This window comes from Amblyomma americanum, chromosome 5 (assembly GCF_052857255.1).
Source record: "Amblyomma americanum isolate KBUSLIRL-KWMA chromosome 5, ASM5285725v1, whole genome shotgun sequence".
NCBI classification, from domain to species: Eukaryota; Metazoa; Arthropoda; class Arachnida; order Ixodida; family Ixodidae; genus Amblyomma; species Amblyomma americanum.
The window spans coordinates 9494526-9520643 of record NC_135501.1 but is presented as its reverse complement, the minus strand read 5'-3'; the positions used below and the strand labels follow the sequence as shown (position 1 = coordinate 9520643).

Sequence of the window (26118 nt, the reverse complement as noted above, 5' to 3'; positions counted from 1 at the left end):
TCCCCAAGGCGGTTCTCTTCGCCCGGCCGCCCGTCATCCTCTGGCCAGTTCAGAGGTACGTCCCCACGTCGGGAAAACTGAAGACGGCGTCCTCCGGGGGTAGGGCTGCCGCTACTGAACCGAGTCAAGAGCCTCCACCCGACGATTCGCCGCGACGCTCCGACCGACGACGCCCTGACCCGACGACCTCAGCGACGCGCTGCGACCGGCTGGCCTCCGCCGAAATTCCGGTATCCGCCGACAACCACGACGTTACCGCACTCGTGGATACCGGCGCCGATTTTTCGGTAATGAGCAGACGGTTAGCCACGGTCTTGAGGAAGGTTCTGACCCCTTGGTCTGGGCCGCAGATCCGGACAGCTGGTGGCCACGTGGTAACTCCGATCGGTGTCTGCACTTCGCGAATCCAGATCTGCGGTGTTACTTTCTCTGGCTGCTTTGCTGTGTTACCCGAGTGCTCCAAAGACCTCATACTCGGTTTGGATTTCCTTCAAGAGTACGGTGCCGTTATCAACCTCCAGGAGCTAATCGTGTCGTTTTCCACCCAAGGTCCGGTCGACGACGATACCGAGCCACGCAGGGCTAAGTTATGCGTCTGTGACGACCACGATTTGATCCCATCATGATCCAGCATGTTTGTTACTGTAGATTGCGATAACAGCACCAAAATTCGTGGCATCGCTGAAACCAATATGTCGCTGCTCCTTGGTCGGCAAGTCTGTGTTGCTCGAGGAATTGTTGAACTGAACAATGGCCGAACCGAACTCTTGGTGACCAATTTTGGCTGTGAACCTCAGTGTTTGCCTGGCAGAACAGCTATTGCGTATTTCGAGGAACTCAGCGAATTCGCGGGACAGCACGCTTTGTCCGGAGCCCCGGCATCAGTGGAGGAACCGAGCACTCCCATAAACACTGACGTGAACCCAAACCTCCCAACTAACCAGAAACGCTGCTTGGAAAGCGTTATCCAGTCTTTCTGCGACTGCTTTGCCTCGACCTCCAAGGTTAGGGAGACACCGCTCACAAAGCACCGAATTATAGTTGACGCCAACCAACGGCCGTTATGTTAGCCGCCCTACCGCATCTCTTCGAAGGAGCGCGATGCCATTCGCCGCCAAGTTCAAGAAATGCTCAAGGACGACGTGATACAGCCGTCGACGAGCCCGTGGGCATCGCCTGTTGTTCTAGTGGCAAAGAAAGATGGAACCCTGCGGTTCTGCGTTGATTACAGACGTTTAAACAAAGTCACTAAAAAGGATGTTTATCCTCTCCCGCGTATTGATGACTCCCTGGACCGGCTGCGCCACGCCAACTACTTCTCATCGCTAGATTTACGAAGCGGCTATTGGCAAATCAAGGTGGTTGAACGCGACCGGGAAAAGACCGCCTTTATTACACCGGACGGTCTGTACGAATTCCGGGTGCTCCCTTTCGGCCTGTGGGCGGCTCCTGCAACCTTCCAGAGGATGATGGACACCGTTCTTGCCGATCTCAAATGGCAGTCCTGTCTCGTGTACTTGGATGACGTTGTGACCTTTTCTGACACGTTCGAAGAGCACCTGAGATGCCTGCGCGCTGTGTTCGAAGCAATTCAGTCGGCTGGTCTTTCCGTGAAGCCCGAAAAGTGTCACTTCGCTTTCGAGGAGTTGAAGTTTGTGGGCCACATCGTGAGCGCTAAAGAGGTTAGCCCAGACCCCGATAAGACTGCTGCCGTGGCTGCTTTTCCTGTGCCCACCGATAAGCGCAGTGTGCGCCACTTTCTGGGTCTCTGCGCGTATTATCGGAGTTTTGTGCAGAACTTCTCCCAGATCGCTGAGCCCCTCAGGCGACTCACGAAAGATTCCGAACCATTCTTCTGGGGCCTGGAGCAACAGCAAGCCTTTGAAGACCTCCGTACTCGTCTCCAAAGTACGCCCATCCTTGGACACTTCGACGAGTCAGCCGACACTGAACTACACACAGACGCCAGCAACATCGGCCTCGGTGCGGTCCTTGTGCAGAGGCAGGATGGTCTCGAACGCGTAATCGCATACACGAGCCGCACATTGTCACGATCTGAGGCGAACTATTCCACCACCGAAAAAGAATGCCTGGCCATTGTGTGGGCAGTAACAAAATTTCGCCCGTACCTATATGGCCGCCCTTTCAGGGTCGTCAGCGACCACCACTCGCTGTGTTGGCTGGCGAACCTCAAAGATCCCTCGGGACGGCTTGCACGCTGGAGCCTTCGACTTCAGGAATTCGATGTCACCATCATCTATAAGTCTGGTAGGAAGCACAGTGATGCCGACTGTTTGTCTCGTGCTCCTATCGAGAATAACCGATCTGACCCCGACGACGATTCTGTTTTTCTTGGTGCCATCTCCACGTCCATCCTTATTCAACACCAAAGGGACGACAGTGAACTATGGCCCCTCATTGAGTATCTAGAAGGAAGCGCTCAGTCTCCCTCGCAAATCTTTTCGCGCGGGCTGTCGTTGTTCTGTTTATGTGACGGCGTCCTGTATAAGATAAACTACAGTCCAACAGAAGCTGTCTATCTACTCGTCGTGCCTACGGCCCTTCGCGACGAAGTCCTGCAGGCTAGCCATGATGACCCATCTTCTGGTCACCTGGGTTTTTGTCGAACTTTGGCTCGAATACGGCAAAAATACTACTGGCCAAGGGTTGCTGCAGTTGTGAAACGTTACGTAAGAACTTGCCGCGAGTGCTAGCGTCGCAAGACGCCGCTGACTAAGCCAGCCGGCCTACTCCAGCCTATTGATCCGCCTCGGGTTCCCTTCCACCAAGTTGGCATGGACATACTCGGCCCATTTCCGGAGTCCTCGTTGGGCAACCACTACATTGTGGTCGCCACCGACTACCTCAGCCGATACTGTGAGACTAAAGCTCTTCCCCGTGGTACTGCTGACAAAATTGCGAACTTTTTCATTCAAAACATTGTGCTTCGTCACGGTGCACCCACCATCGTTTTAACTGACAGGGGAACAGCGTTCACCTCGGCCCTTACGCAGGAGGTTATGTGCCTAAGTGGCACCAGTCACCGCAAAACAACCGCTTACCACCCTCAAATGAACGGCCTCACCGAACGGCTCAACAAGACGATCACCGACATGATTTCGATGTATGTCGACGCGGACCACCGGAACTGGGACGCCATACTCCCTTACGTCACCTTTGCTTATAATACTGCGGTCCAGGAAACGACACGCTTCACTCCATTTCGTTTAGTACATGGTCGCGAAGCCACAACCATGCTGGATGCAGTGCTGCTTCCAGCTAGCGCTACCCCCTCTGTTATGGGTGCTGCCCAATTTGTTCGTTACGCTGAGGCCGCCCGCCAACTCGCTCGGCAGCTCATCCGGCACCAGCAAGTTCACGACGCTCAGCGATACAACCTCCGCCACCGAAATGTGTGTTACCTGCCCGGCGAACAAGTCTGGGTGTGGAGCCCAATCCGCATGAGGGGACGCTCTGAGAAGCTTCTACGCAGATACTTTGGCCCCTACGAGGTGCTCCGCCAGCTCAGTCAAGTTACCTACGAAGTTCTCCTTCAAGGAACAGTTCGCTCTTCTAGACGGCCGACCTCCGAAGTTGTCCACGTCGCTCGGATGAAGCCGTATCACGCCCGCTAGCCCCTCGCGCGTGTCTACACCACACGCCAGACACGTGCGACTACCCTTGTGGTCCTCCCTGCAATTGCTACCACACCGAGTCAGTGTCTTCAAGAGAGGGGGAGCAATGCTACGCTACTAACTACTCTAGTGGCACCATACAGCGGCTAAACTGCATTTCCTGGCAGCTGGCAAGCCTTGAGCCATCTCGGGGCTAGATGCTTCGTCTTCTTCATCTCTCATGCTGCCTACTGCCTTGCGCGTTCCAACGTCTTGCGCGTCTAATTAAAGCAAGTAAACCAGCCCTGCTTACGCCAACCGTTTCTCAGTGACAATATGTTGGAAACCTAGTGTCACCTTCGTGTCGAAATTATGTAATTTTTGCTACACACACACAAAAGGAAAATTCAATTTTGTTGCGAGTGCAGAAAAAATAATTAAGTTGGAAGTTGAATGAGATGGTGAAATAGGTGAGACTTGTTTATTGCTATTAAAATAACATTGAAGGAAGGCCACCGAATTACTCCCTGCAAGTAGACAGGAGCTATAGATAACAGGGAATAGCAGGCCAGTTGGTGGTCATAGCCACACACACGACAAGGGACTCTTTTGTCATTTGCATGGTCACAATAGGCATGCAAGAATCCAAGACAAGATCTCTTCCAGTAGGATTTATGCATGAAGGACGGCAAAGCTGTATAAAATATTGTTTTGCATTTTCACTTTGTCCAGTACTAAACAATTGGGTTTCCAAATGCAGTCAAAGCGTACTGTTGGCAAAAAAAAAAAAGAATTTTTTGCACTTGTTTCTGCTTCAAAAAACTGGTCACAGAAATTCGGCATTAGCTCGGACGAAATTTCTGACAGGCTGGCACGTGCGTGCTTGGCTCTATCGACATGCATCATACATCAACGTGACAACTTTTCTCATACCCGCTTACTGTGAGAGTTTCATGAGCTCCAATACCAAATAACAAAATTGATGTTTCCAGGAAAGCCTCAGGGCGCAGCGTCGTCAAATATTGTAGTGGGTGCAGTTGTTCATGGCTGAGTGAGTTTATTCACTGTGCTTAAAACATGTTGTAGGGCCCCTTTTAGTCAACATCTTGCAGATTTAGCACAGCAAAAACTGAGGCACTCAAGAATGCCCCTTTCACCTGGTTGGCACCACAGAGGCATTGTTTTTCAGGGGCAACCAAAAATGGAGGAAGGAGCAGAACCACTGCTAGTGGTTGTCTGGTTACGAGAAATCCGATGGGGGAACTTCGTGGTTGAGAGTTGTGATATAAGGAAAGGTGGGCTATTTTGCAACTGCAGGCCAGTGTGGCAGATCCAATTGCAATTTCAGTGCCGAAATGCTAGTATGATAAGATGATGATTATTATGATGCAAGGGCATCTATGGCGAAAGAGCACCATGGTACAAGATATTTTTCGATTACTCAAGGAGCGGTCAAAGGCCAATTTTCCAAGCATTCATCCCTCATAAGCCGAGCACCAGGCCAGGGGAAGCTTGTGCCCATTGTATCACGGGTGGGTATCCAGCAGCACTGATAAGAGTATGATAAGAGTAGTCTGAGCAAATGAATCAGCAGGACGGTTCTGGACGGATTCGAGCATGGTGCTCAAGGTAGCATAATAGGGATCAGATATGGCACATGCATTGTGCCATTAATTCCCATTAATTGCCATTAATTGCCATTAACCATTAATTCTCATGCATTGAAAACGTCGAATAAAAATTATGAATTTCCGAGCCTTCATCATTAAGGGCTCCTTGATCGCAAAAATGTAAAAAACTTTGAGATTCATTAAGAAAATTAATTGCACATTATATAGTAGAATGGATAGTTGAGTGAGTCGGTATCTGTTCGTTTTTGGTAGAAACAGCGCAAACGGACAAGGGACCAAGAAGTGCTTGTCTGTGTGTTCTCTCGTTCTTGGCCTTCGTCCGTTCGGGCTGTTTCTACCCAAAATGTATTACATATTAGTTGATTTACACTAATATTTATAATATCTGAGCGTCCAAGGTCCAAAAAACCATGTGCTAACACGCAGGCACATGCAGGAATTCAAGTGCATAAATTTAAAACTGCTCTATCATCTGTGAATACAGCATTACGATCACATAAATTTTAGGCTTTCTTGTATTAGGGTTAGCTTTTCCTTGAATTTGTCTTTTTACGGGCCTCCTACATCTCTGGCAGCTTAAATTTTGGGCTTGCATTGATAAATATGTTGGAGAAGAGTGTCACTTGAAGTATGCGAGCAGTTAAAGTAGATATGTGGGCAGAAATTAAAATTGTTGACATTTTTGTGCTCTGTATTATATATGCAATGTCGGGCATCTAAGCAGCAAGTTTTGTGGAATGGGGGCTAAGGAAAGGTTATGACATAAATACCCTAGAGCGAACTAAAAATTTTCGAAATACAGAATCAGATCCAAAAAGTATCTCTTGACGTGAGTTTCCTTTGTAAAGGGTGCGAGAGTACACATTTTGCACTGCAATTGTTGAAGGTCACTCTCGTTAAGTGATAAAGAGGGGGTTGCACCTTTGGATCAGGGCTGGTTGGCATGCCCTTTCCACGGCCCTCACTTTGGTTGTGGTGCAGGAGGTGGAGGCAGACAAGAAGAACGCCGATCTGCTGAGCAGTGCTGCCCTCAAGGAGAATGCCCTCCGCAAGCCACCACTGGTGAGGGAGTGCTTGACTGTTTTTGTATCGTGTGTCTCCACGTGGAATGTGCCCGCACTAGTTTCACAGTCGGTGCTCGTCTCAATGTTTGTACTGTTTGAACCTTCGTACTGTTTGTTCATTCTTGAAAGCTGCCGACACGCCGCTTTATCGCTCTGTGATGCAAGACGCAACCAGATTAATCTTGACTGATTGCAGAGCCAATTACAGGTTCCAGCAAAACAGGATGCGTACACGAGAATGCACCAACTGGCTACGCTTGTACGATTCTAGGTTGTTCCAGAATGTTTGCACGCCGTATCTCGTAAGTTTGCTTTCAACTTTAAATCGAACATGACTGTTTGCGTGCGCAAATCAGCGTCTTTCACCGTCTTCTGGACTGCAGTTACCACTGCGTGATATCTGGTGCTGTCCCTATCGTCCTCACTGTCGCCCGAAGAGAAATTGCAACGCAGCCGTTGTCTCCAAAGGCCTGAGTACGGACTACTACCGAACCGCATGCCAGCAAACAAGGACTCAGCTCCGACGTCAGCCATGGCTGTGACACCAGCCCCCATTATTTCGCACTGGCTCTGACTGCTGTCCATGTTCAACGGTTCACCGGGCGAGGATCCTGAAGAATGGCTGGAAAGAGTTGACCGTGCCGCCATATTCAACAGTTGGGATGACCAGACGAAAGCGAGCCACGTTTTCTTCGCCCTGAAAGGAGCAGCCAGAATTTGGTTCGAAAACCACGATGCTTCTGTAGCGACACGGGGATCATTCAAGCGGGAGTTCCTGAAGGCATTCACAAGCATCATCAGGTAAGAGAGCTCAGCTGCTTCTACAGTCACGCATCCAGCAAGCAGAAGAGACAGTAACCACATACGTACAAGGCATGAAGCACCTTTTTCGACGCATCGATCCTGGCATGACGGAAGAGAAGAAGGTGGAGCTTTTGGTGCGTGGTGCTAAAGAGGCACTTTTTGTTGGTCTGGCAAGCAATCCACCCAAAACCGTCGCTCACTTCACCAGCGAAGCAGCCATCATTGAGCAAACTTTGGAAGCACGAGCCCGCTGGTTCCCTTGACAGCTTCAGGTCGCCTCGACAACCCTCCCTGATGGCACAGCATTCGGAGGCAACCTGCGGGATGTCACCTGCGAGATTATACAACAAGAGCTGCGTCGCCTGTTACCATCTTCTGACCAGTCTCAAGTAGCGACCCTTGAAGAAATCGTCTGCGAACAAGTGCAGCATGTGCTTAGCTCCTCGTCATCAACGCTTCCAGCTTAAGCTCAAGCCTTGACCTACGCCGCTGCAGTACACAGTCCTCAGCCCCAACGACACACCCGCAGTCCGCCCCTTCAATGTAAACCAGCTGTTCCTGAACGCCACCGCCCGCCCCTGCCCGCCCAACCTACGAATGACGCTGAAGTCGCAGGAAATGTGACGCCTGGAAGACTTCTGACAACCGCCCGCTTTGCTTCCATTGCGGTGAAGCCGGCCATATTCTTCATGACTGCCCGCACCGCCGTATCAGTCTTCGTGGTTTTGCCATTGATGCACTGTGACCATGCTTCGGCCAACGTCCACAACAAATCGATGAGTACCTGTGTCAAGAGGAGTATGCGCGGAACCGCCTTTCACGCTCACCATTGCTATCAGCCTCGTATTTTGTTTTCCCACGCTGCAGCTACGCATCCGCGGTACGAGGAAGGTGTCCCAGCCCCCGTAGTGGAAACTAAAGACAACAACCTCTGGCGGTGAGGTTGCTCATGAGCGAAACACCGAAGATTCTCCAACGACCATGCCGCATGAAGATGCTGCCCCCAACACGCTGACGCCGTATACAATGACAACGTGGACCATGACGGGAACCACCTTCAAAACGACGTTGCCACCCAGAAAAGCTTTGACTACACGCCCTACCCGCGATACACATACCTGACAAAGCTATGATCCGAAGCTGAGGATGGCATTCGACACAAGAGCCAGAACATCCAACTTAGAAGTGGCTATTGATGGCCAGAAAGTTACCGTTCTGCTCGACACAGGAGCCGATTACTCGGCGATGAATAGAACATTCACTGCGCTGCTGACGAAAGTCAGAACCGCTTGGGACGGCCCACAAATTCACACCACAGGGGGCCATCTCACTACGCCATGAGGACGATGCAAAGCGCGTGTGGCTGTCAAGAGACATACCTATCGTTGTGCTGCGTCAATGTTCCCGCAAAGTGATGTTGGGCATGGATTTCTTGAATGAGCATCAGGCGATCATCGACCAGCAATCCAAGCTCATCACACGTCTGATAGATGAGGCCATCTCTTCGATGAGAACTTCTGAAACATCACGTTGCCCTGAGTTTCCTTGAGGAACAAGGAAACTCACCCTGCTCAGGTATCATCGTCACTGTAGGCGCCATGGAAGCCAATAACACTGACGCCATCATCGAGGGGAACATGCAATTGCTTCTAGACCGAGGAATCGGCATCGCAAGAGGGATCGCACATTTCCGCAGTCGCCAAGCTGAACTACTGGTGACTAACTTCAGTGAAGAATACGGGCACATTAACAAAGGAACAATGATTGCTTTCTTTAAAATATCAAACATACGAGATTCCTTCGCCCTCTGCGACCCATCTGCAAAAGATTCGCCGGACCAAGAGAACTCTCCCACTTTCGACATAACTGTTTCGACATAACTTTCGACATCTTGTTTGCTGATTTTGCTGTTTCTGAATTTGTTGATTTGTGTTGTCCACTCCTGCCTAAGGCCTGATAATAAGGCTGGCAGTACCTGTAAAATAAATAAATAAATAAAAATAACTCAGCCCTACCCCGAGACAGACAAGACCAGATCCACAATCTGCTTCGAAGCTACAGCCGGTTCTTCTCGTCACTCCCTAGGGCCCGAGAAACACCAATTGCCAAGCATCGCATTATAACCGACCGGCACGCCCAACCTCTCCGCCAAAGCCCCTACCATGCGTCGGCGCGACAAGAAGCCATTCGTGACCAAGTGGAACAAATGCTTCGCGGCAACATCATTCAGCCATCGAAGAGTCCCTGGGCAGCACCGGTTGTTCTAGTGAGAAAAAAAGGCGGTGTAATTCGATTCTGCGTTGATTACCGCCGCTTGAACAGCATAATGAAGAAGAACAACTACTCCCTCCCCGCGTCGACGACACTCTTGACTGGCTCTGCAAAGTCAAGTATTTCTCATTGATAGATCTTAAGAGTGGCTACAGCAAATTGAGGCCGATGGAAGAGATCGCGAGAAGACTGCGTTTATCACTCCAGATAACCTCTTCGGGTTCAAGGTGATGCCATTTGGTCTCTGTTCCGCACCAGCAACGTTTCAATGAGTAATGGATACAGTTGTGTAAGGCTTGAAGTGGCAGATTTGTCTGTCATGCTTAGATGATGTCGTTGTGTTTGCCTCGAACTTTGGAGAGCACCTAAAAAGGCTTTGGACAGTACTAGATGCAGCAAGAATCTTCCAGGGAGGCAATGAAGGCGTTGTTGGGAGCACGCAAGAAGTACTCGGCTCTGGCAGACAACCTCAACTGAGAGCAGGCCACCACGCTCAGATGACTGCTAATGGACACCTACCCAAGCAGATCCATTTATCGTAAAATGAGGCCAAATAGATGTATGAAAGAGTGCGTGTGGTGTGGGGGCTATACCACGACGTACCACGTCACCTGGGGCTGTGATAAAAGCCCTTTACTACCCAAGATAACTAGATCTAGTATAGAGCAATGGGAGGCCCTCCTGACTGACTCCATGCTGAGCAGACAGCTTATTCTGGTGACAAGGTGGCGGCTAATGGGATCCTGGAATAGGGAAGGCCGTCCACTGAAGCTCCAAATCTATTTCTCCCCCACCTCTATGCCCTAAGTTTTCTCTTCTCAAATAAACGTTTTTACTACTCCTATTACTAGATGCAGCCAAGTCATCCGGCCTAAGCTTGAAAGCAGAGAAGTGCCGCTTTGCCTATGAAGAGCTGCTGTTTTTAGGCCACATTGTTAGCAAGGAGGGAGTACTCCCAGACCCGCAGAAAACAGCTGATATCGCACTGTTTCCACCCCCGGTTGACAAGAAAGCTGTGCGCAGATTCCTCAGACTGTGTGCATATTACCGATGATTTGTTAAGCACTTTTGCGCTTTGCCGTGCCTCTGACCCAACTGACAAAGGCAGACGTGCCATTTAAATGGGAGGTGCCACAAGCAGAAGCCTGCAAGGAACTTCAGCATCCTTACAGTCCCCACCGATCCTCGCGCGCTTTGATGGAAACGCCGAGACTGAAGTTCATACCGACATAATCGGCGTGGTCCTAGGTGCTGTCCTCATTCAGAAAGCCGATGGACTGGAGAAAGTAATCGCATACGCTAGCCATTCCCTGTCCGAAGCTGAGGGTAACTATTCAGTAGGGTGGCTTTTTGGGCTTGTTGGTAGTACATAGCTTCAAAACACTAGCGCAAATAAAGACGAGGACAAAAAAAGAACAGAAGGAACACCATGAGTGCTAACTTCCAACAAACTTTATTGTTCACAGGTAGCACATTTATACGCTAGAAAAAAAACATGTACTTAGTTTTGCTCAACATTATCACATTTGCAAAAATGCGAGCTCTTTCTCACTGAGAAAGATGGAAGGCGTGCTAACACTTGTGCGACCTGAACAATTTATCTTCTCGGCTTCAATGGTTTCTCGTGTTAACCTGTCTCTGCTTTTTGGTAATACATTTATCCAGAGAAGCTTTGCATGTTTTTGTTTCGCATGAAAGATATGTTCAACGAGCGGCTCGTTGAACATGTGTGCATGCGTAGCAAAACCAATTTGTCCTGTGCGCCTTACTGGGAAGGTGCCTGTTCAATAAAGTGCAGTTGCTGATCCAGTCGTCATTGTGTGCATTCCTCCTTCTTGTCCCACATTTTTTTTTTTGCTGGTTTTTCGCCTAGCTATATATACGAACTGGCCCAGAGCTCAACTCTTCTGCTCTCCCATTTTAGGTGGATGGAAGGTGTGACGGGAGTCCTACATAGCCCACTTTTGGGACCCGCATGCAGCTCCACAGTGTGGCACGAGTGGTCTCTGCAGCAGTGTCGTCCGATGGTGCACAGAACACACAAGCACTCAGGGCCGGCCTTACATGATGGCCCTTCTAATTTATATACTGCGAATTGCAGATATCTTGATTGATAGCTGAAGGCAAATGCCACCACTGATAAAGTATCATGAGCTCTTCGCGCCTTGCTGCGGCACCTTCACAGGGTACGAAACCAAGCGGCGCTGTGGAGGTCTGTTAATGATGTTGAGCAACCCTGCGGCCCATCATGTGCTCTCACGGGCTGATGGGAATGGGACGTGCAAGCAGGACGCTGAAAAATAGCGTAGCTGGTTTGGCTTGCTTTGTGCACCGTGTCATCGATTGTGCGTGCACATTTATTCAACAAAAGAAGAAATGGATTTTACAAATTACATGCAGTTCAACAGAACCAGACAGACCAGATGGAAACATGATATAACAGTTGTGATGTCTCAGACTCTTTCTTTTTTGACTGCTGTTCTCATTTTCTTCTTGTCAGAATGCTGTACATTGCAGAGTGCGGCATTTCTTCTGTATTCTTATTGATGTTCATTTTATACATTTATTTGAGCATCAGTAGTGTGCTTATTTTTGTTGTTGATGTTGTACCGCTCTTGCCCTGGCAGCCAAAGGGCAGCTGGAAGTACTTATAAATAAACAAAAAATAAAAATATGCCAGACACGATTTACCAGCCATCAACTGTGTCCACACTTCATGGGACCTGGCGTGATGGTGTTGTGTCCCCCCTTAAGTAAACCAGTGTCCCCCTTTCAGTAATTTAACATCGTTAAGCGACATCAGCTATGAGGGCTTCAGAAAATTCGACCACCTGGGGTTCTTAAATGTGCATTGGCGTCGCATGGCAGCTACATGGGCTCCTTGCGTTTCGCCTTCATCGAAATGGAGTCGTTGCATGCTGGGGATCGGCAGACGAGTGCCCTAATCACTGCAGGGCAAAGTGGACGCGAGTTATAGCAAGCACTGTTCGCAACCTTTGTCCTATTTATTTATTTGTCGAAGAAGTAAAAAGTATAAACACCAGAAAAAGACAAAAGAAATGCAAAGACATGCACATGGATTTACAACATGGAAAAGAAAGCATCATTTGATGCAGCACCCACGACACCACTCGGCAGCCTATTCCATTCCCTAATGGTTTTCATCGTTTGATGCGACTGAGCGCCACTCACTACAAACTAGTGACGTAAATATAGGTAATCCTTCGCCCACGATATCACTTGAGGGCTAATATTGTAAAAGGCTATCTTTTAAAAGAGTAAACAGTGGGTCACAGTGTCAAAGGCTTTTTTAAAATTTAAGAACACAGTCCACACTCAGCCGCTTGTCCAGTGCCCCCGCCAGGTCATGTGCAAATTCAATCAACTGCGTAGTACAGGGCAGGCCCTTACGAAAACCATACTGAAGAGGATTAAACAATGAATGTGTTTCAATATATGAATCTTTGCTGGTATACAAAATATGCTTAAGTGCTTTGCACCCTACTGAAGTTAATGATACTGGCCTATAATTTGTCACAATGTCACCAAGACCAGATTTGTGAATTGGCACAATGCTTGCAATCTTCCAGTCATCAGGAAAACAAGATTTGTCAAGTGAGTTTTCAAAAATAATCTTTAAGTGCAGTGCAACCGACTGAGCACAATGTTTATAGAATTTGTTTGGCAAGTCATTAGGACACCCAGCATTAGCAACCTTCAGATTCTGCAAGAAAAACTGTATACCATTCGTGTGAATAACAAAGTCATCCATCACACTCGTCCCTGCTTGGAAAGTTGAGGTATTCATATTGTGACGAAGCAGTGGCTGCAGTCCAGAGAGCAGAAAGGCTGCGAAAATGGTGTCTAATAAAACTCTTTATTTGGGCTGACTTGTGCCGATAATGGACTGAATCACTCGGCGGCGGCGTAGCAACAAGCGTGCTCGGTGGTCGTCGAACAGAATGCCTGCCGCTGTTGGCCGTCCTCAATTTAAAGGTGACAGCGAACTTTCTAGATAAAGCGTGCAAAGTTACTAGAACATTTTGGAACAACGTAGAATCAGATCTGCCTGGATGCGATCAATCGAGATAAATCTGGTCGCGTCTCGCATCGCAAACAAAGCGATAAAGTTGAGTGCCGGCAGTTTTGAAGAATGAACAAACACAGCAAAGATTCGCGCATTACTCCTCTCTCAAAGAAGCATCGACCCGATGCATTAAAACAGATAAGGCGACTAGCAACAAACAAAATGGATCGCACCCTTTAGCGCACATAATAGGGCTTTAGACAGACGACATGGACAAACAACTTCTGGTCATACACAGCGTCGCTGGGATGCAGTCATTGCGTCAGTGATGACTTCATAATCCAGTTCACCTAGCCGAAGAAGAACCTAGTACTTTCCGAAATAGTGGTGGAAAAGCCTTTCACTAAATCCACGGCGGCGAATCGCCGTCCAAACCCAGACTTGGTCTCCTGGCTTGTATTCCGCGCTACGTCTTCGTAGGTTGTAGCGTCTGGCGTTGGCCCGCTGCTGGTCTTTAATCCTTAATCGGGCAAGTCTTCGGGCTTCTTCTGCATGTTGAAGGTAGGCGGCAACATAGACATTCTCTTCTTCTGTAACGTTGGGCAGCATGGCGTCTAGCGTGGTCGTGGCCTCCCTGCGATGGACGAGCCTAAAAGGCGTCATCTGGGTGGTGTCCTGCACTGTGGTGTTGTAGGCGAAGACGACGCAAGGCAGGATGACATCCCAGGTTTTGTGTTCGGCATCGACATACATGGCGAGTATATCGGCGATGGTTTTCTTCAGGTGCTCGGTCAGTCCGTTGGTCTGCGGGTGGCATGCAGTTGTCCTCCGGTGGCTGGTTTGGCTGTAATACAAGATGGCTTGCGTTAGTTCCGCCGTGAATGCTGTTCCTCTGTCTGTGATGAGCACATTGGGGGCGCCGTGTCGCAGAAGAATGCACTCCACAAAAATTTGGTGACTTCTGCTGCTGTTCCGTTCAGTAGGGCTTTTGGCGTTGCGGGTCCGGTAGTTGGTCGCTATGATGATCCACTTATTTCCAGACATTGACATTGGAAAAGGGCCAAGCAAGTCCATGCCGATCTGCTGAAGGGCCTTGAGGGAGGTTCAATGGGGCTCAGAAATCCTGCTGGTCGTGTGGGGAGGTGTTTTGTGGCTGACAATCTCGGCAGGTTTTCACATAATGTGCGACATCAGCAGACAGTCGGGACCAGTAATACTTGTCTTGAATGTGGCGGAGGGTGCGAGTAAACCCGAGATGTCCAGCTGTCTGCTCGTCGTGTGAAGTGTGTAGAACCTCTTCGCGGAGACAAGCAGGTACTACAACAAGGAGGTAGGCTGTTTTTCTCACTGCAAAGTTCTTCTTCACAAGGACCTCATTCTGCACACAGAATGAAGGCAGTCCTCGCTTGAATGAAGCGGGGGGTGAAAAAACCTTGCCTTCCAGGTACTCGATGAGGCGTTTTAGGTCGGTGTCCGTGTGTTGCTGCTGAGCAAAAGAGCTGGGGCTGATGGGTCCCAGGAAGGCGTCCTCATCGTCGTCCGGCGGCGGTGCAACAGGGGCTCGTGAGAGGCAGTCGGCGTCAGAGTGCCTGTGTCCGGAGTTGTAAACGACGGTGACATAAAACTCCTGGAGGTGCAGACTCCATCGAGCAAGGCGGTCAGATGGGTTCTTCAAATTGGCAAGCCAGCGCAGCGCATGGTGATAACTGACCACCTTGAACGGTTGTTCGTACAGGTATGGGCGGAATTTTGGCGCAGCCCGGATGATGGCCTAGAAACAGCAGCTCTTCATAGGCAAAGTGGCACTTCTCTGTTTTCAAGGTTAGGCCAGACGACTTGATGGCGTCTAGTACTGTTCGAAGTCTTTTGGTGTGCTCTTCAAAGTTCGAGGCGAAGACAACGACGTCATCTAAATATACCAGACAAATTTGGCCTGCCAGCACTGTATCCATTACTCGCTGAAATGTCGCCGATGCGGAATACAGACCAAAGGCATCACCTTGAGCTCAAAGAGGCCATCCAGACTGATGAATGCGGTCTTCTCGTGATCTCTTTCATTGACCTCAATTGCCAGTAACCGCTTTTGAGGTCCATCGATGAGAAATACTTGGCGTTGCAGAGCCGGTCCAGTGCGTCGTTGATGGGGGGGACGGGGTAGACGTCCTTATTTGTTATGTCCAAACAGCAGTAATCAATGCAGAATCGAAGTGTGCCATCTTTCTTTCTCACTAGAACAACCGGTGCCGCCCATTAGCTGTTTGAAGGCTGGATATCGTCGTTGCGAAGCATTTCTTCCACTTGGTCCCGGATGGCCTGTCGTTCTCGCGGTGACACACGGTAGGGGCTTTGACGGAGAGGTTGGGTGTGCTGGTTGGTTATAAGTGATGCTTGGCAATTGGCATTTGTCGGACCTTCTGCGATGATGAAAAAACTTGCTGTAGCTTTGAAGCAGATTGCGGATCTGGTCTTGTCTGTCTCGAGGTAGGGCTGAGTTATGTCGAAAGTGGGAGAGTTCTCTTGGTCCGGCGAATCTTTTGCAGATGGGTCGCAGAGGGCGAAGGAATCTCGTATGTTTGATATGCAATGCAAAGCGCGAGGCTGATGGCGATGGTGAGCGCGAAAGGTGGTTCGGGGAGTACCTGCGTCGATTTCTTGGGGACGTTGGCCGAGTTGTGGTGTGTCAGTGGCAAATCCATGAAGACAGATACGTCGGTATGGGCAGTGACGAAGAATATGGCCAGACTCACCGCAATGGAAGCACAACGGTTGCCGGAAGACCTCCCGGCATTTCCTGAGGCTTCAGCGTCGTTCGTAGGCTGGGCGGGCGGAGGAAGGGAGGCGGCATTCTGGAACAAGTGGCTCATTTCGGAGAGGACTTAGGGGGTGTCGTTGGGTCTGCGGAGGGCATACTGCAGCGGCGTAGGTTATGGCCTGGGGTTCTGTGGTCGCTGGGGGGCCAAGTGCCTGTTGCACTTCTTCCCGCACCGCATCCATGAGAGTCTCTGCTTGTGGCCGTGCGGAAAATAGCAAGAGTTGTTATAGCTCCTTGCGGACAATTTCGCGGATAACTTCCCGCAAGCTATCGCTGGTGGTGATGGTGGTGGCTCGGCGGTTGTACTGCCGAGCCCGGGCGTCAAGGGTCTTTTCGATTGTGCAGGCTTCTTGCATGAATTTTTGACTGTGTTTGGCGGCTGGCAGACGAGACTGCCAAAGGGTTGTTCTATTACGCCGCGCATTAAAAACTCAACTTTTTTTTCTTCGCTCATCGTGGGGTTGGCGCGGCGAAAGAGGCACTTTATCTCTTCGACGTAACTGCGGATAGGCTCATTCGGAAGCTGGATCCTGGACTCGAGGAGTCATTTGGCTCTTTCTTTCCTGACCACACTCGTGAATACGTTCAAAAGTTCCTTCTTGAATAGCTCTCATGTTGTTAGGGACGACTCGTGGTTTTCGTACTGCGTACGTGCTGAGCTCTCCAGTGAGACAAATACGTGTCCAATTTTTGCTGCACCATCCCACTGTTTGAATGATGTTGTGCACTCATATTGGTCCAACCATTCTTCGGGGTCTTCGCCTAGGGATTCATTGAAAGTTGGCGGCACCCACGGCTGTTGCTGTTGCAGTTGCGGCTGTTGCAGGCGAGGTTGCGGTGTTCGTAGCAGCGTCTTTTCGCTGTCTGGTGCGGTCCGGCAGGGTCCCGAACTCGGGCTGCTTTCTTTGGAGATGCCGGCTGGCTCGTTGAGCACGGCGATGTCATATCGGTCGTTTATTCAGGGTCACCTGGTATGATGCAACGTGGGCCCACAGAGATGAAGTGGTCAGACTGTTTGTTGACGTTAAAGTTTATGAGCTGGGTGAAGGCGTCTGCAGTCGCCGAAGAACGTCCCACACCGGATAGGTTCACACCGGTGAGTGAGCGGGCAAGCATCACATGGTACGGGACAACCGACCCCACGCCGACCTTCAAGCAGACTGCATCGACACTATGGGCATTTGCGGAACAACTGGGCGCGGCAGGGGAACAGTCACAGGCATCCAATTCGCCTCCACCTCCCAGCCATTTGCGTACTCGGTTGGTCCGGCACTGCCTCATCGCCACAGACGCCAAATTCTTCTCCAGGACTCCAGCCTCTGTTTTGCTCTTGTCCTTTGACTTTGTCCTTGTCCTTGTTTGACTTGTCCTTTGACACCTGCGTGCTGCAGTCTTGCGAGCACGCAGGTGCTTGTATTTGAGCCTGGGTTGGCCTGACCCATAAAGGTCGGCGAGGAGCCCCACGATGTCGTCGTACCAGCCAAGATCCTGCCGAGGCACATTTTGAAGCAGCTCCGCCGCTCGGCCCCGCAGCTTAGCAGTGAGCATCACGGCTTTCGTCCGAGCGTCCCATCCCTGCGCCTCCACGATGGTGTCGAGCTGGAGCTGGTAAGCCTCCCAAGGGGCAGTGGCATCAAAAGTTGATAACTCCGCCGCCATCCCCAGCGGGCAGGCCGGGTGTGACGCACCTGTGCCGTGCACCCCAAGGTCGGACCGAGAGGCCAGCCCGACGGGTGTGGTTGCGGATTTCATGGTGTTGACGGAAGGCACCGGCATGCCGTGGTTCGGGTTGGTTGGCATAGCATGGCGCTGGAAAGCATCAAACCTCCAGATGGTCCAGTTGCCTGCCGAAGCGCTCAAGGACGGCCTCCAGTGTTGGGGAAAGGGGCAGGCCGTCCGAACGCCCGAGATCAGCAGCGCAGTCCGCCGCGCTCTGTGTCGCATCAGCCGGTGGTGGCCCATGGTCCTCAGCCGCGCCCACATCTTGTTTCCAGGTTTAGGTGAGTGCCTTCCCACCGCTGCCACCAAAATATGTAGCAGGGCGGCGGACCCATCCCAATAAACCAATAAATCCACAGGAGAACGCAAGAGACCAGGAGAAACACGACCGTCCGCGGTGATTCTTTATCGTCCTCTCTCTCGCGCTCGCTCCCTGCGCTCCCTCCGCACCTCCTCTCCGTTGATGCAGGGCACTTGGACTCTGCCGGATGCTCTATCCCGTCACAATATCGAACAAATCGCATTCAGTTGCACTGTTCGTTATAACTGGGTTTGACTGTACACGCAGCTGTGCTGGTGACATATTCAGGGCCTGCAGTTTTGTCATCTCTCTCCTGGTGCTCTTGGTCCAGTCAGAAAGGTGACTGCTGAGGCACTGATTCCGTGCAGCACCAAGCTTTGAGCTTCTGCTGCTGGGAAGGCATTGCCTAATGCTCTTTAATGGTCGCTCTTGCAGCTTGGTGGTCCTTGAACAATGGCATGTGGCCCCTCCGGGTGACATCAGTAGGTACTTGGTGTGCCTCCAGCTCTTCTGGAAGCACACTCTGGAAGCGCGTTCGGGAAGTCCTTCCGACTCGGCCTGCCCCGGTACACATCAGGGGTATCATAAGTTTTGAGCATAATTTTAACTTCAGCCGCTGACGCGGCAAGCAAATTTATACCAACAGCAGCACAATCTATTGGCCTGCCAAAGAAATACACTGGAACTGTCATGTCGCTTTTCACGTGTCAAGTCTGTTGAACACTTCTAAAGAGCCATCCCTTTGTTGGTGTGCTACCGCTGCGTCGATAAATATGATCTCCCTATTCTCTTCAACGTCGGTGTGATGCGCTGCCCACGAATGCTGTAGTAGGCAAATGCTACTCGCTTCGTACAAGAGAACACTGTAGTCGAGGGTTTGACGGCATACCGTCTGGTCAGGAATCATGTTGATGCAGAGAACACTGATTGATAAGTGGCAAAGGGGTTGTAGCGCCGAAAAAGACAACACATAGCAAGCGAGACGGGACAGGCGCAACCGCCTCGCTTGCTATGTGTTGTCTTTTTCGGTGCTACAACCTTTTCTGGAAACATACACCAACTAGCCCCCCAACAAGTATTACTCAGTCTCACAGGATTCCGCAGCGTCACTGGTTTCATCTGAAGAGGTTGCTGCCGCTGCTGTTTTGCGAGCATGAAGCAGGGGGACCGGAAAGTCGTTTCACTGTGTTGTGAGGACAGGTAGCTAGGAGCTCCTTGGAAGATAGACGGCACCACGTCTCTTGCTAGGCCCACTCTTTTCTTTCTGTAGATTAACACCCGGCAGTCTACTTCTGCAGACCACATCTTCAAGATAAAGTGAGGAGCAAAATGCGTTTCACAAATATGGGCTGTTCTTTGAAGTATATGATCTTGCTGAGGTATCGCTTGGCGCCACACTTCCGAGCCTTGCTTCATCGTCCGGCAGCGTGAGAAGCTAGTGCTTCACCTCGCACGATTTGTAGCCGCTGTTTCAGAATGGTACGAAGCACTGCACCATTGAGCCGCCGCATAAAATAGCTTGAGCAGTATGTGCTGGATTTGATTAAAAGCACTCGAAAGATGGAACAAGTCGCAACAGGCAGAAAGGAATGAATGGCACGTGGGGCAAAAGTAGGCACTAGAGGAGGCTAAATAACATAATGTCGCGACACTCTGCTCCGGGCGGCGTTTTCCTCCTCGTTTCTTCTTGCGTGCCGGCTCCCAGTGCTGCTGCGCATGGCATCCTTTTCCGTTCAGGCGCCATTCACAGCATCGAATGCTGTTTTGGGGCTGGCTGGGGTCCTCACTGAGTCAGCAAATATTCATAGATGGGGGTAAAAGCATTGGTAAAGTTACTATGTGGGTGGTTTTCGTTTCTCGTTATGCTGTCTGAATAGGGCGTTCTTACGGGAAACAATTTCTTTTGTGCATTTGAAGCTTCATAAACTTTCTGTGCCATGAAATCAGATGAAGTGCGTGTATCAAACTTAGTATTGCCGTTTGCGATAGCTATCTGTGTTAGGGTATGTTCGTGCACGCATATAAAGTGCTTGTTACGATAAAATAGTCGTGAGTACAGAGCAAGACAAAGTGTTCGGTTTCCTAATGTAAATGTGGCTTAGTGAATTGCATCTGAACCATATAACAGAGCGTCATATGGGACAGTGCCAGTGGCGCCGGCAACCACTCATCAACTGGAGCTGGCATACATTACCTGCTAAATTTTAATGTGAAATCGTTTTATGAACCGTTGAGTGAAAAAACCGGCGCTGTGCCTCCGATGGCGTTGGTTGAGTGTGGTGGTACCATGACAAGTGTGATGTGATGCTTAGGAGAGAAGCATAAGAGCAGTGCTCAATAACAATGCATAGGTAATGAGTGGATGAGTCATACTGCTAATAAGTGGCTGCTAATTTCTTAAGTGGAATTGGTGAATAAAAACGGGCAGAATGGCATAAATGCCCTGAATGTAAATGAAATTTTTAGTACATGAGTACTTGAGTTGGTGAATTTAAAGTTGTGACCCCGAATTAGTGAATAATTGGCTAAAAATGCTTCATAATAAAGGACCAAATGGTAGTGCCTAATTACTGGTGCCTAATTAGTGAGAAGTAATTAGTGAATTAAATTTCCAAAATGCTCCGAATGTAATCATATGAACAGCACCTGAACTGGAGGCAGTAAAGGACTAAATAGTAACATCCAATTACTGACCCCTAGTTAGTTAGATGTAATTAGTGAATGAGACGGCTAGAAATGCTCAGAATATAATCGAACGGACAATACTTGAACTGGAGGTTGTAAAAGACTAAAAAGCGGTACCTAATTATCGACCTTTAATCAGTGAGGAGTAATTAGTGAATAAAACAGCTAAAATGCCCTGAATTTAATCAAATGAACAGTACCTGAACTGGAGGTAGTAAAGGACTAAATAGTGATGCCCCTAATTAGTGAATAAAATTACCAAAAATGCGGCAAATATAGTCGGATTAACATTACTTGAGCACGACGTAGTAAATGACCAAAAAGTAGTACCTAATTAGTGACCACTAAATAGTGAATAGTAAGTAGTGACTTAAATAACCAGAATTTTCCGAATGTAATCAAATTAACAGTACTTAAACTTTGATTACATTACATTAAATTAACCGTACTTAAACTGGGCCTCTGCGGTGGCTCAGTGATTATGGCACTCGGCTGCTGACACGAAAGACGCGGGTTCGATCCCGGGCGGGGCGGTCGAATTTCGATGGAGGCGAAATTCTGGATGCCCGTGTACTGTGCGGTGCCATAGCACGTTAAAGAACCCGAGGTGGTCGAAATTTCTGGAGCCCTTCACTACGGCGTGTCGCTTTGGGACGTTAAACCCCCATAAAACTAAACTAAAGTAGTACTTAAACTGGAGGTAGTAAAGGACTAAATAGTGACACCTAATTATCTTCCCCTTATTAAAGAAAAGTAACTAATGAATGAGTGGACTTGAACTGCAGGCCACAGTGCTCTGATGACTGAATTTTGGGACTGGCTGGCCCTAATTTCGGTGCGACCATTGAACTGGGTATTTTTTATTATATGTGTATATCAGTGTTGGTCCAATTTGGCCGAGGTCAATTTTTCGTTAACTGTGCCGAATTTTGGGTGTCGCCCGGGCCATTAAACTCCAAGTTCAAGTCATGGCCGAGTCATGACTGGTCCTGGCTGAGTCTGTCATCTTTGGTTACAGGCATGAAAACAGACACAACACAAGGCAGAAAGATGGGACGGAGTGCCACTCACAACTGATTTATTTGAAGGCAACACGGACAAATATATACCATCTTAACGCAAGGAGTACTATCATCTTCAAAATTGATATGATAGCGAACGAGTGAAAAAGTTGTTCTCAGCCTTATGCAAAGATATGGACGTGTTGCTGAGGCACGTGCTTCCTTTCTTTGCAATGTAAAAAGCTTCGATTAATTCCCTGGCTTTTGTATCTTTTCTTTTTGATAGAATTCACGCACCGAAAAAACATGGCTCACAAGTGCGTTACGGGCAGGACCTTATATGCTTAGGCATATTTGGGTCATCTTTATCTTGTTCAACGTTTGTTTCGTATTCCCTGATTCGCTCGTTAAGCAGCGTCCAGTTTGCCCTATATAGGAGCGGCCGCTCGAGAGGGGAATTTCATATACAACACCTTTGGCGCACTTCATGAACGATCACCCATGTGTCTATCATGTATACTCAAAGTGTCATAACTATACTTGGCTAAATGTTATAGTGTGCCTATTCAACTGCTGCTATGCAGCTGCTTTACAAATAAGCAGCTCGGGGTAGCAGCCGCTTTCGCGCCACAAAAATGCTTTCACAACCTGTGCGGAAGGCTCCCGGCCACTGCATAGCAGTAGGTATCAACTTAAAGCATCCGGGATCACTTTGCAACTCTGTAACTCAGCCAAAAGCAAGCTGCAGTCACCATTCACTATTGCATGAACATGGTATCTAAAGCAAATGTAGCAATAGGGGAAGTACAATGTGGAATAGCTAGCGCTGATCATCCCTTTACTTCGCGTGAGGGATGCAGATATCAGAGAATAAGCTTGAAATAACAACTCTGTAAGGCACTGTTTGGGTATCAGTAGAAAAAAAGAAAGGCTTCTAACATGTTTAGGAAAGGTGTGCTCAAGATGCATGCTGTTCACAGTACAAATCAGTATCTACGGTGCTGCTAAGCTGTTCACTGTCGGAACTATACTCCGTTTCATACATCAGGTGCAACGCTGTGAAAGGTACAGTTGTAATCCAGACGGGAAAATAAAGGGAGGCGCGTTACTCCGCGCTTGTTTTGTGCCCGAGTGGTCTAAGGCACGAAAAAGGTACAGCATGACGTCAGCAGTAAAAGTCTATTTGATCAAGTTCATGACAAATGTGTCATGTAGTAAGCCTGCAGACAAAAGGAATCACTATATTTCGCTCACCACAAGGAACGCACTACTTTTTGGTCGCGGGTGCAGGCAGCGCAAACAAGTGCGCTAGCTTTGACAACGTTGCACCTGATGTATGAAACGGAGTATAAGTCCTTTCTGCGAGTGTTGTGAAGCCACTGCTTCCTCCGCAAGCGATTGTGCTTTCCTTGCGGGATCATCCTCTGGCCTCTTAACAATGCACAGATGCCTGGCATAACGCGAGCTACATCCGGTGCGCCCAGGCAGGACGAAAAATGGCACTAACTGAAAAGAACATCACAAGTAAAAACACAAGCTGCGCGCATTTCCATGGGCAATGGCAGGGAGACCAATCGACGAGACACAAAACCCGGCTTGCAGCCAATGCCTGTGGCCCGGCAGTGCGGTGACAAGGAAGAAGCAAGGAGGTGGCATGGTGGCAGCCAAGTTCTAAGAGTGGCGGTACTTTCAAATTATCAAGGGAATTTAGATGGGACAGGCTACTAGCGCCATCTATCGACGCGCCGCAGAATCCTGTGACCTTCTCTCCTGTATTAACACGTTTTGGTGGGCTAGTTGGTTAAGCATCTTGAATAAACAGCGCGAACAAAGACGAGCACAAAAAGACAAGAAAGCGAACGACACGGCGCTGCTTCGCCCACGCCATTTGCTCACCTAACCTACTCCTACACCGTGGTTAAAGGTGAGACGAGCAGACGGTTTCAAGGCACAGCCGCCTTGAGCAAAAGACGAGTACTGGAAACACGTAGGTGGGCTCGGCGCATCTATTTGAGTTCGACCTTTGGAATTTCCTATTTGTTGGCATTGCATAGGCTGTATTTTGAGGCCTAGTGTGATGGAGGCCTTGCTTGCAAACTGCAGTTGGGAGTCCGGGACTAACTCGAGAGCAGAGCCAGGATTTCTGGCCGGCATAGCTCAGGCAAGGCTCTGGACTTGAAGGCCTTTATATACTTGGGTTGTGTGTGTGCTCTGCTATCTTTGGACAGTAAGTAACCATCATGCACCGGATGGTCCAGCTTGGTTCCAGCACCTGTGGTAACCTTGAATCCTGGTACAGTGCCTCACCTACGGGGCAGAAACGTGGAGGCTATCGGAAAGGGTTCAACTTAAATTGAGGACCACGCAGCGAGTTATGGAAAAAAAAAATAGTAAGAGGGCAGAGTGGGTGAGGGAACAAATGACATCCCAGTTGAAACTAAGAACAACAAATGGGCGTATAATGTGAAGGCAAGATGACCGATGGTTGTTATGGGTTGAATACCAGGAGATGGCCCACTTTCCTTGCATCTGTTCAGACTTCCCACCAGAACCATGAGAGTTGCAACCTGCTGCAATTTTAACCTCCCACCATGCCTTAATACTTATTAGCGAAGTCTAATCGAATTTAATGGTTCCCAATTTTTGAATTGAATTCCTAATGATTTAAAAATTAAAAATAATTGTAATTTTGCTCTCCCATTTAACACATTCTGCTTGATCACTAGAAATTCTGTGTGAACCGTTACTATTTTGTTTTAATCATCATCATCAGCCTTACTATACCCACTGCAGGGCAAAAACCTCTCCCATGCCTCTCCAATTAACCCTGTCCTTTGCCAGCTGCATCCACTCTTTGCCTGCAAACTTCTTAATCTCCTCCACCCAACTAACCTTCTGCCACCACCCCCTGCTACGCTTACTTTCTCTTAGAATCCGCTCCGTAACCATTAAAGGGACACTGAGGAGAAATTGAAGTTGGCTTGTATCGATAGAATACCAGCTTCTGATCAAAAAAACGCCACTCTTACTGAAAACAAAGCTCTTGTAAGGTAGAAAATATCAAGAACCAAAATACAAGTATCGCCGCCACAGGCCAATCTCGCAAGTACAAGCGTGATGACGTCATAGTACAAGAGACGCCACCTTGGAGGAATTTTCCTCACTCCATGGAGCCTTGAATCTCTGAGGGTGACAAAGGAAGGTTGCGCGGTTCAATATTGAAGTAAGTTTTGTTTTAAAACCGGTAGTGCACTTTTATCACACAAGGAAGGCAGGCAAGAGACAACCTGAATGTTGGAAGCAAAGAAAACGGATGCTTGTCGGCGCCACAGGCGGCCAGGAGAGTTTCGATTTGTTATGGCGCTTCGCGTCTATGAGCTTTGTGTGCCCCGTGGTTTTGTTTTTGACGCGCTTCGATTTACAAGCGCCGAACAGCAGAGGAACTCCAAGTGCCGCTTCAAGTGCTAGTTAACCTTTGAAGGAGCCTGTTGAGGATGGTCAGATTATCGCCACGGTCGATGAAAAACTATCATGGCACGATGGTCGGTGATCGTACAAGGCAGTTCACAGTATAAAGAGCACTTGTGTCTTCGCACGCTCGCCTGGCGAAACATTCCCGGTTGTGCCAGTCAACTTCAAACTACTTAATGGAAATCATTTATTAGGCACGGGAGACAAGGTACAATTCAGTTAAGAAAAATTGAAGCGTCGTGGGTCGGCTTTACTTTCAAGCCGCCAACTTTAAACGTGAGCGCCCTTGAGCACTCGTCCGTTTTTTGTGGCAAAAAATAAATAACCTGGCCGTTGCAACCGTGGGAGACCTTGACGCTGCCTGCTGCACCATGCAACGTCATTCAAGGAATCACAATCTGTTGGCCCCAAAGCCCCGGCCAGCCTCTGATGGGCGCGATGTGCCGACCTTGTCCTGGCCCCTCGCGACTCCCCGCACTGGGGTTAAGATATTTAATTAGCAATGGCTGCTCACGGCATAAGGAGAGGGAAATGACCCGCCGGCGCCTAACCTAACCGTGCTCCCTCAAAACCATCGCACGCTCTCTGGGGCTGAGGTTGCTGAAATGCAGGCCGGAGATTTTGCGAGAACTTCGTCGTCGTGTTCAGGAACGGGATCCATCGTAACGCTGGCAAGACGCCGGTGCAAACGTAAATGAAGCGACGGTGGCGACCCCCG

General features: G+C 49.2%; 1 protein-coding gene across 5 annotated transcripts in view; it reads left to right on the top strand.

The window, feature by feature from the left end:
* Positions 1–26118, top strand: part of LOC144132279 (uncharacterized) — a 181254-nt gene that overhangs the window by 41494 nt on the left and 113642 nt on the right. For all 5 annotated transcript variants that reach the window (XR_013314751.1, XM_077664594.1, XM_077664593.1 and 2 more), the window contains one exon: positions 6227–6307. Coding sequence is in view for 4 of the 5 variants with exons in the window: in XM_077664594.1 (XP_077520720.1) it covers positions 6227–6307 (81 nt within the window). In the remaining variant the exon portion in view is untranslated. The remainder of the gene's footprint in view (positions 1–6226; positions 6308–26118) is intronic.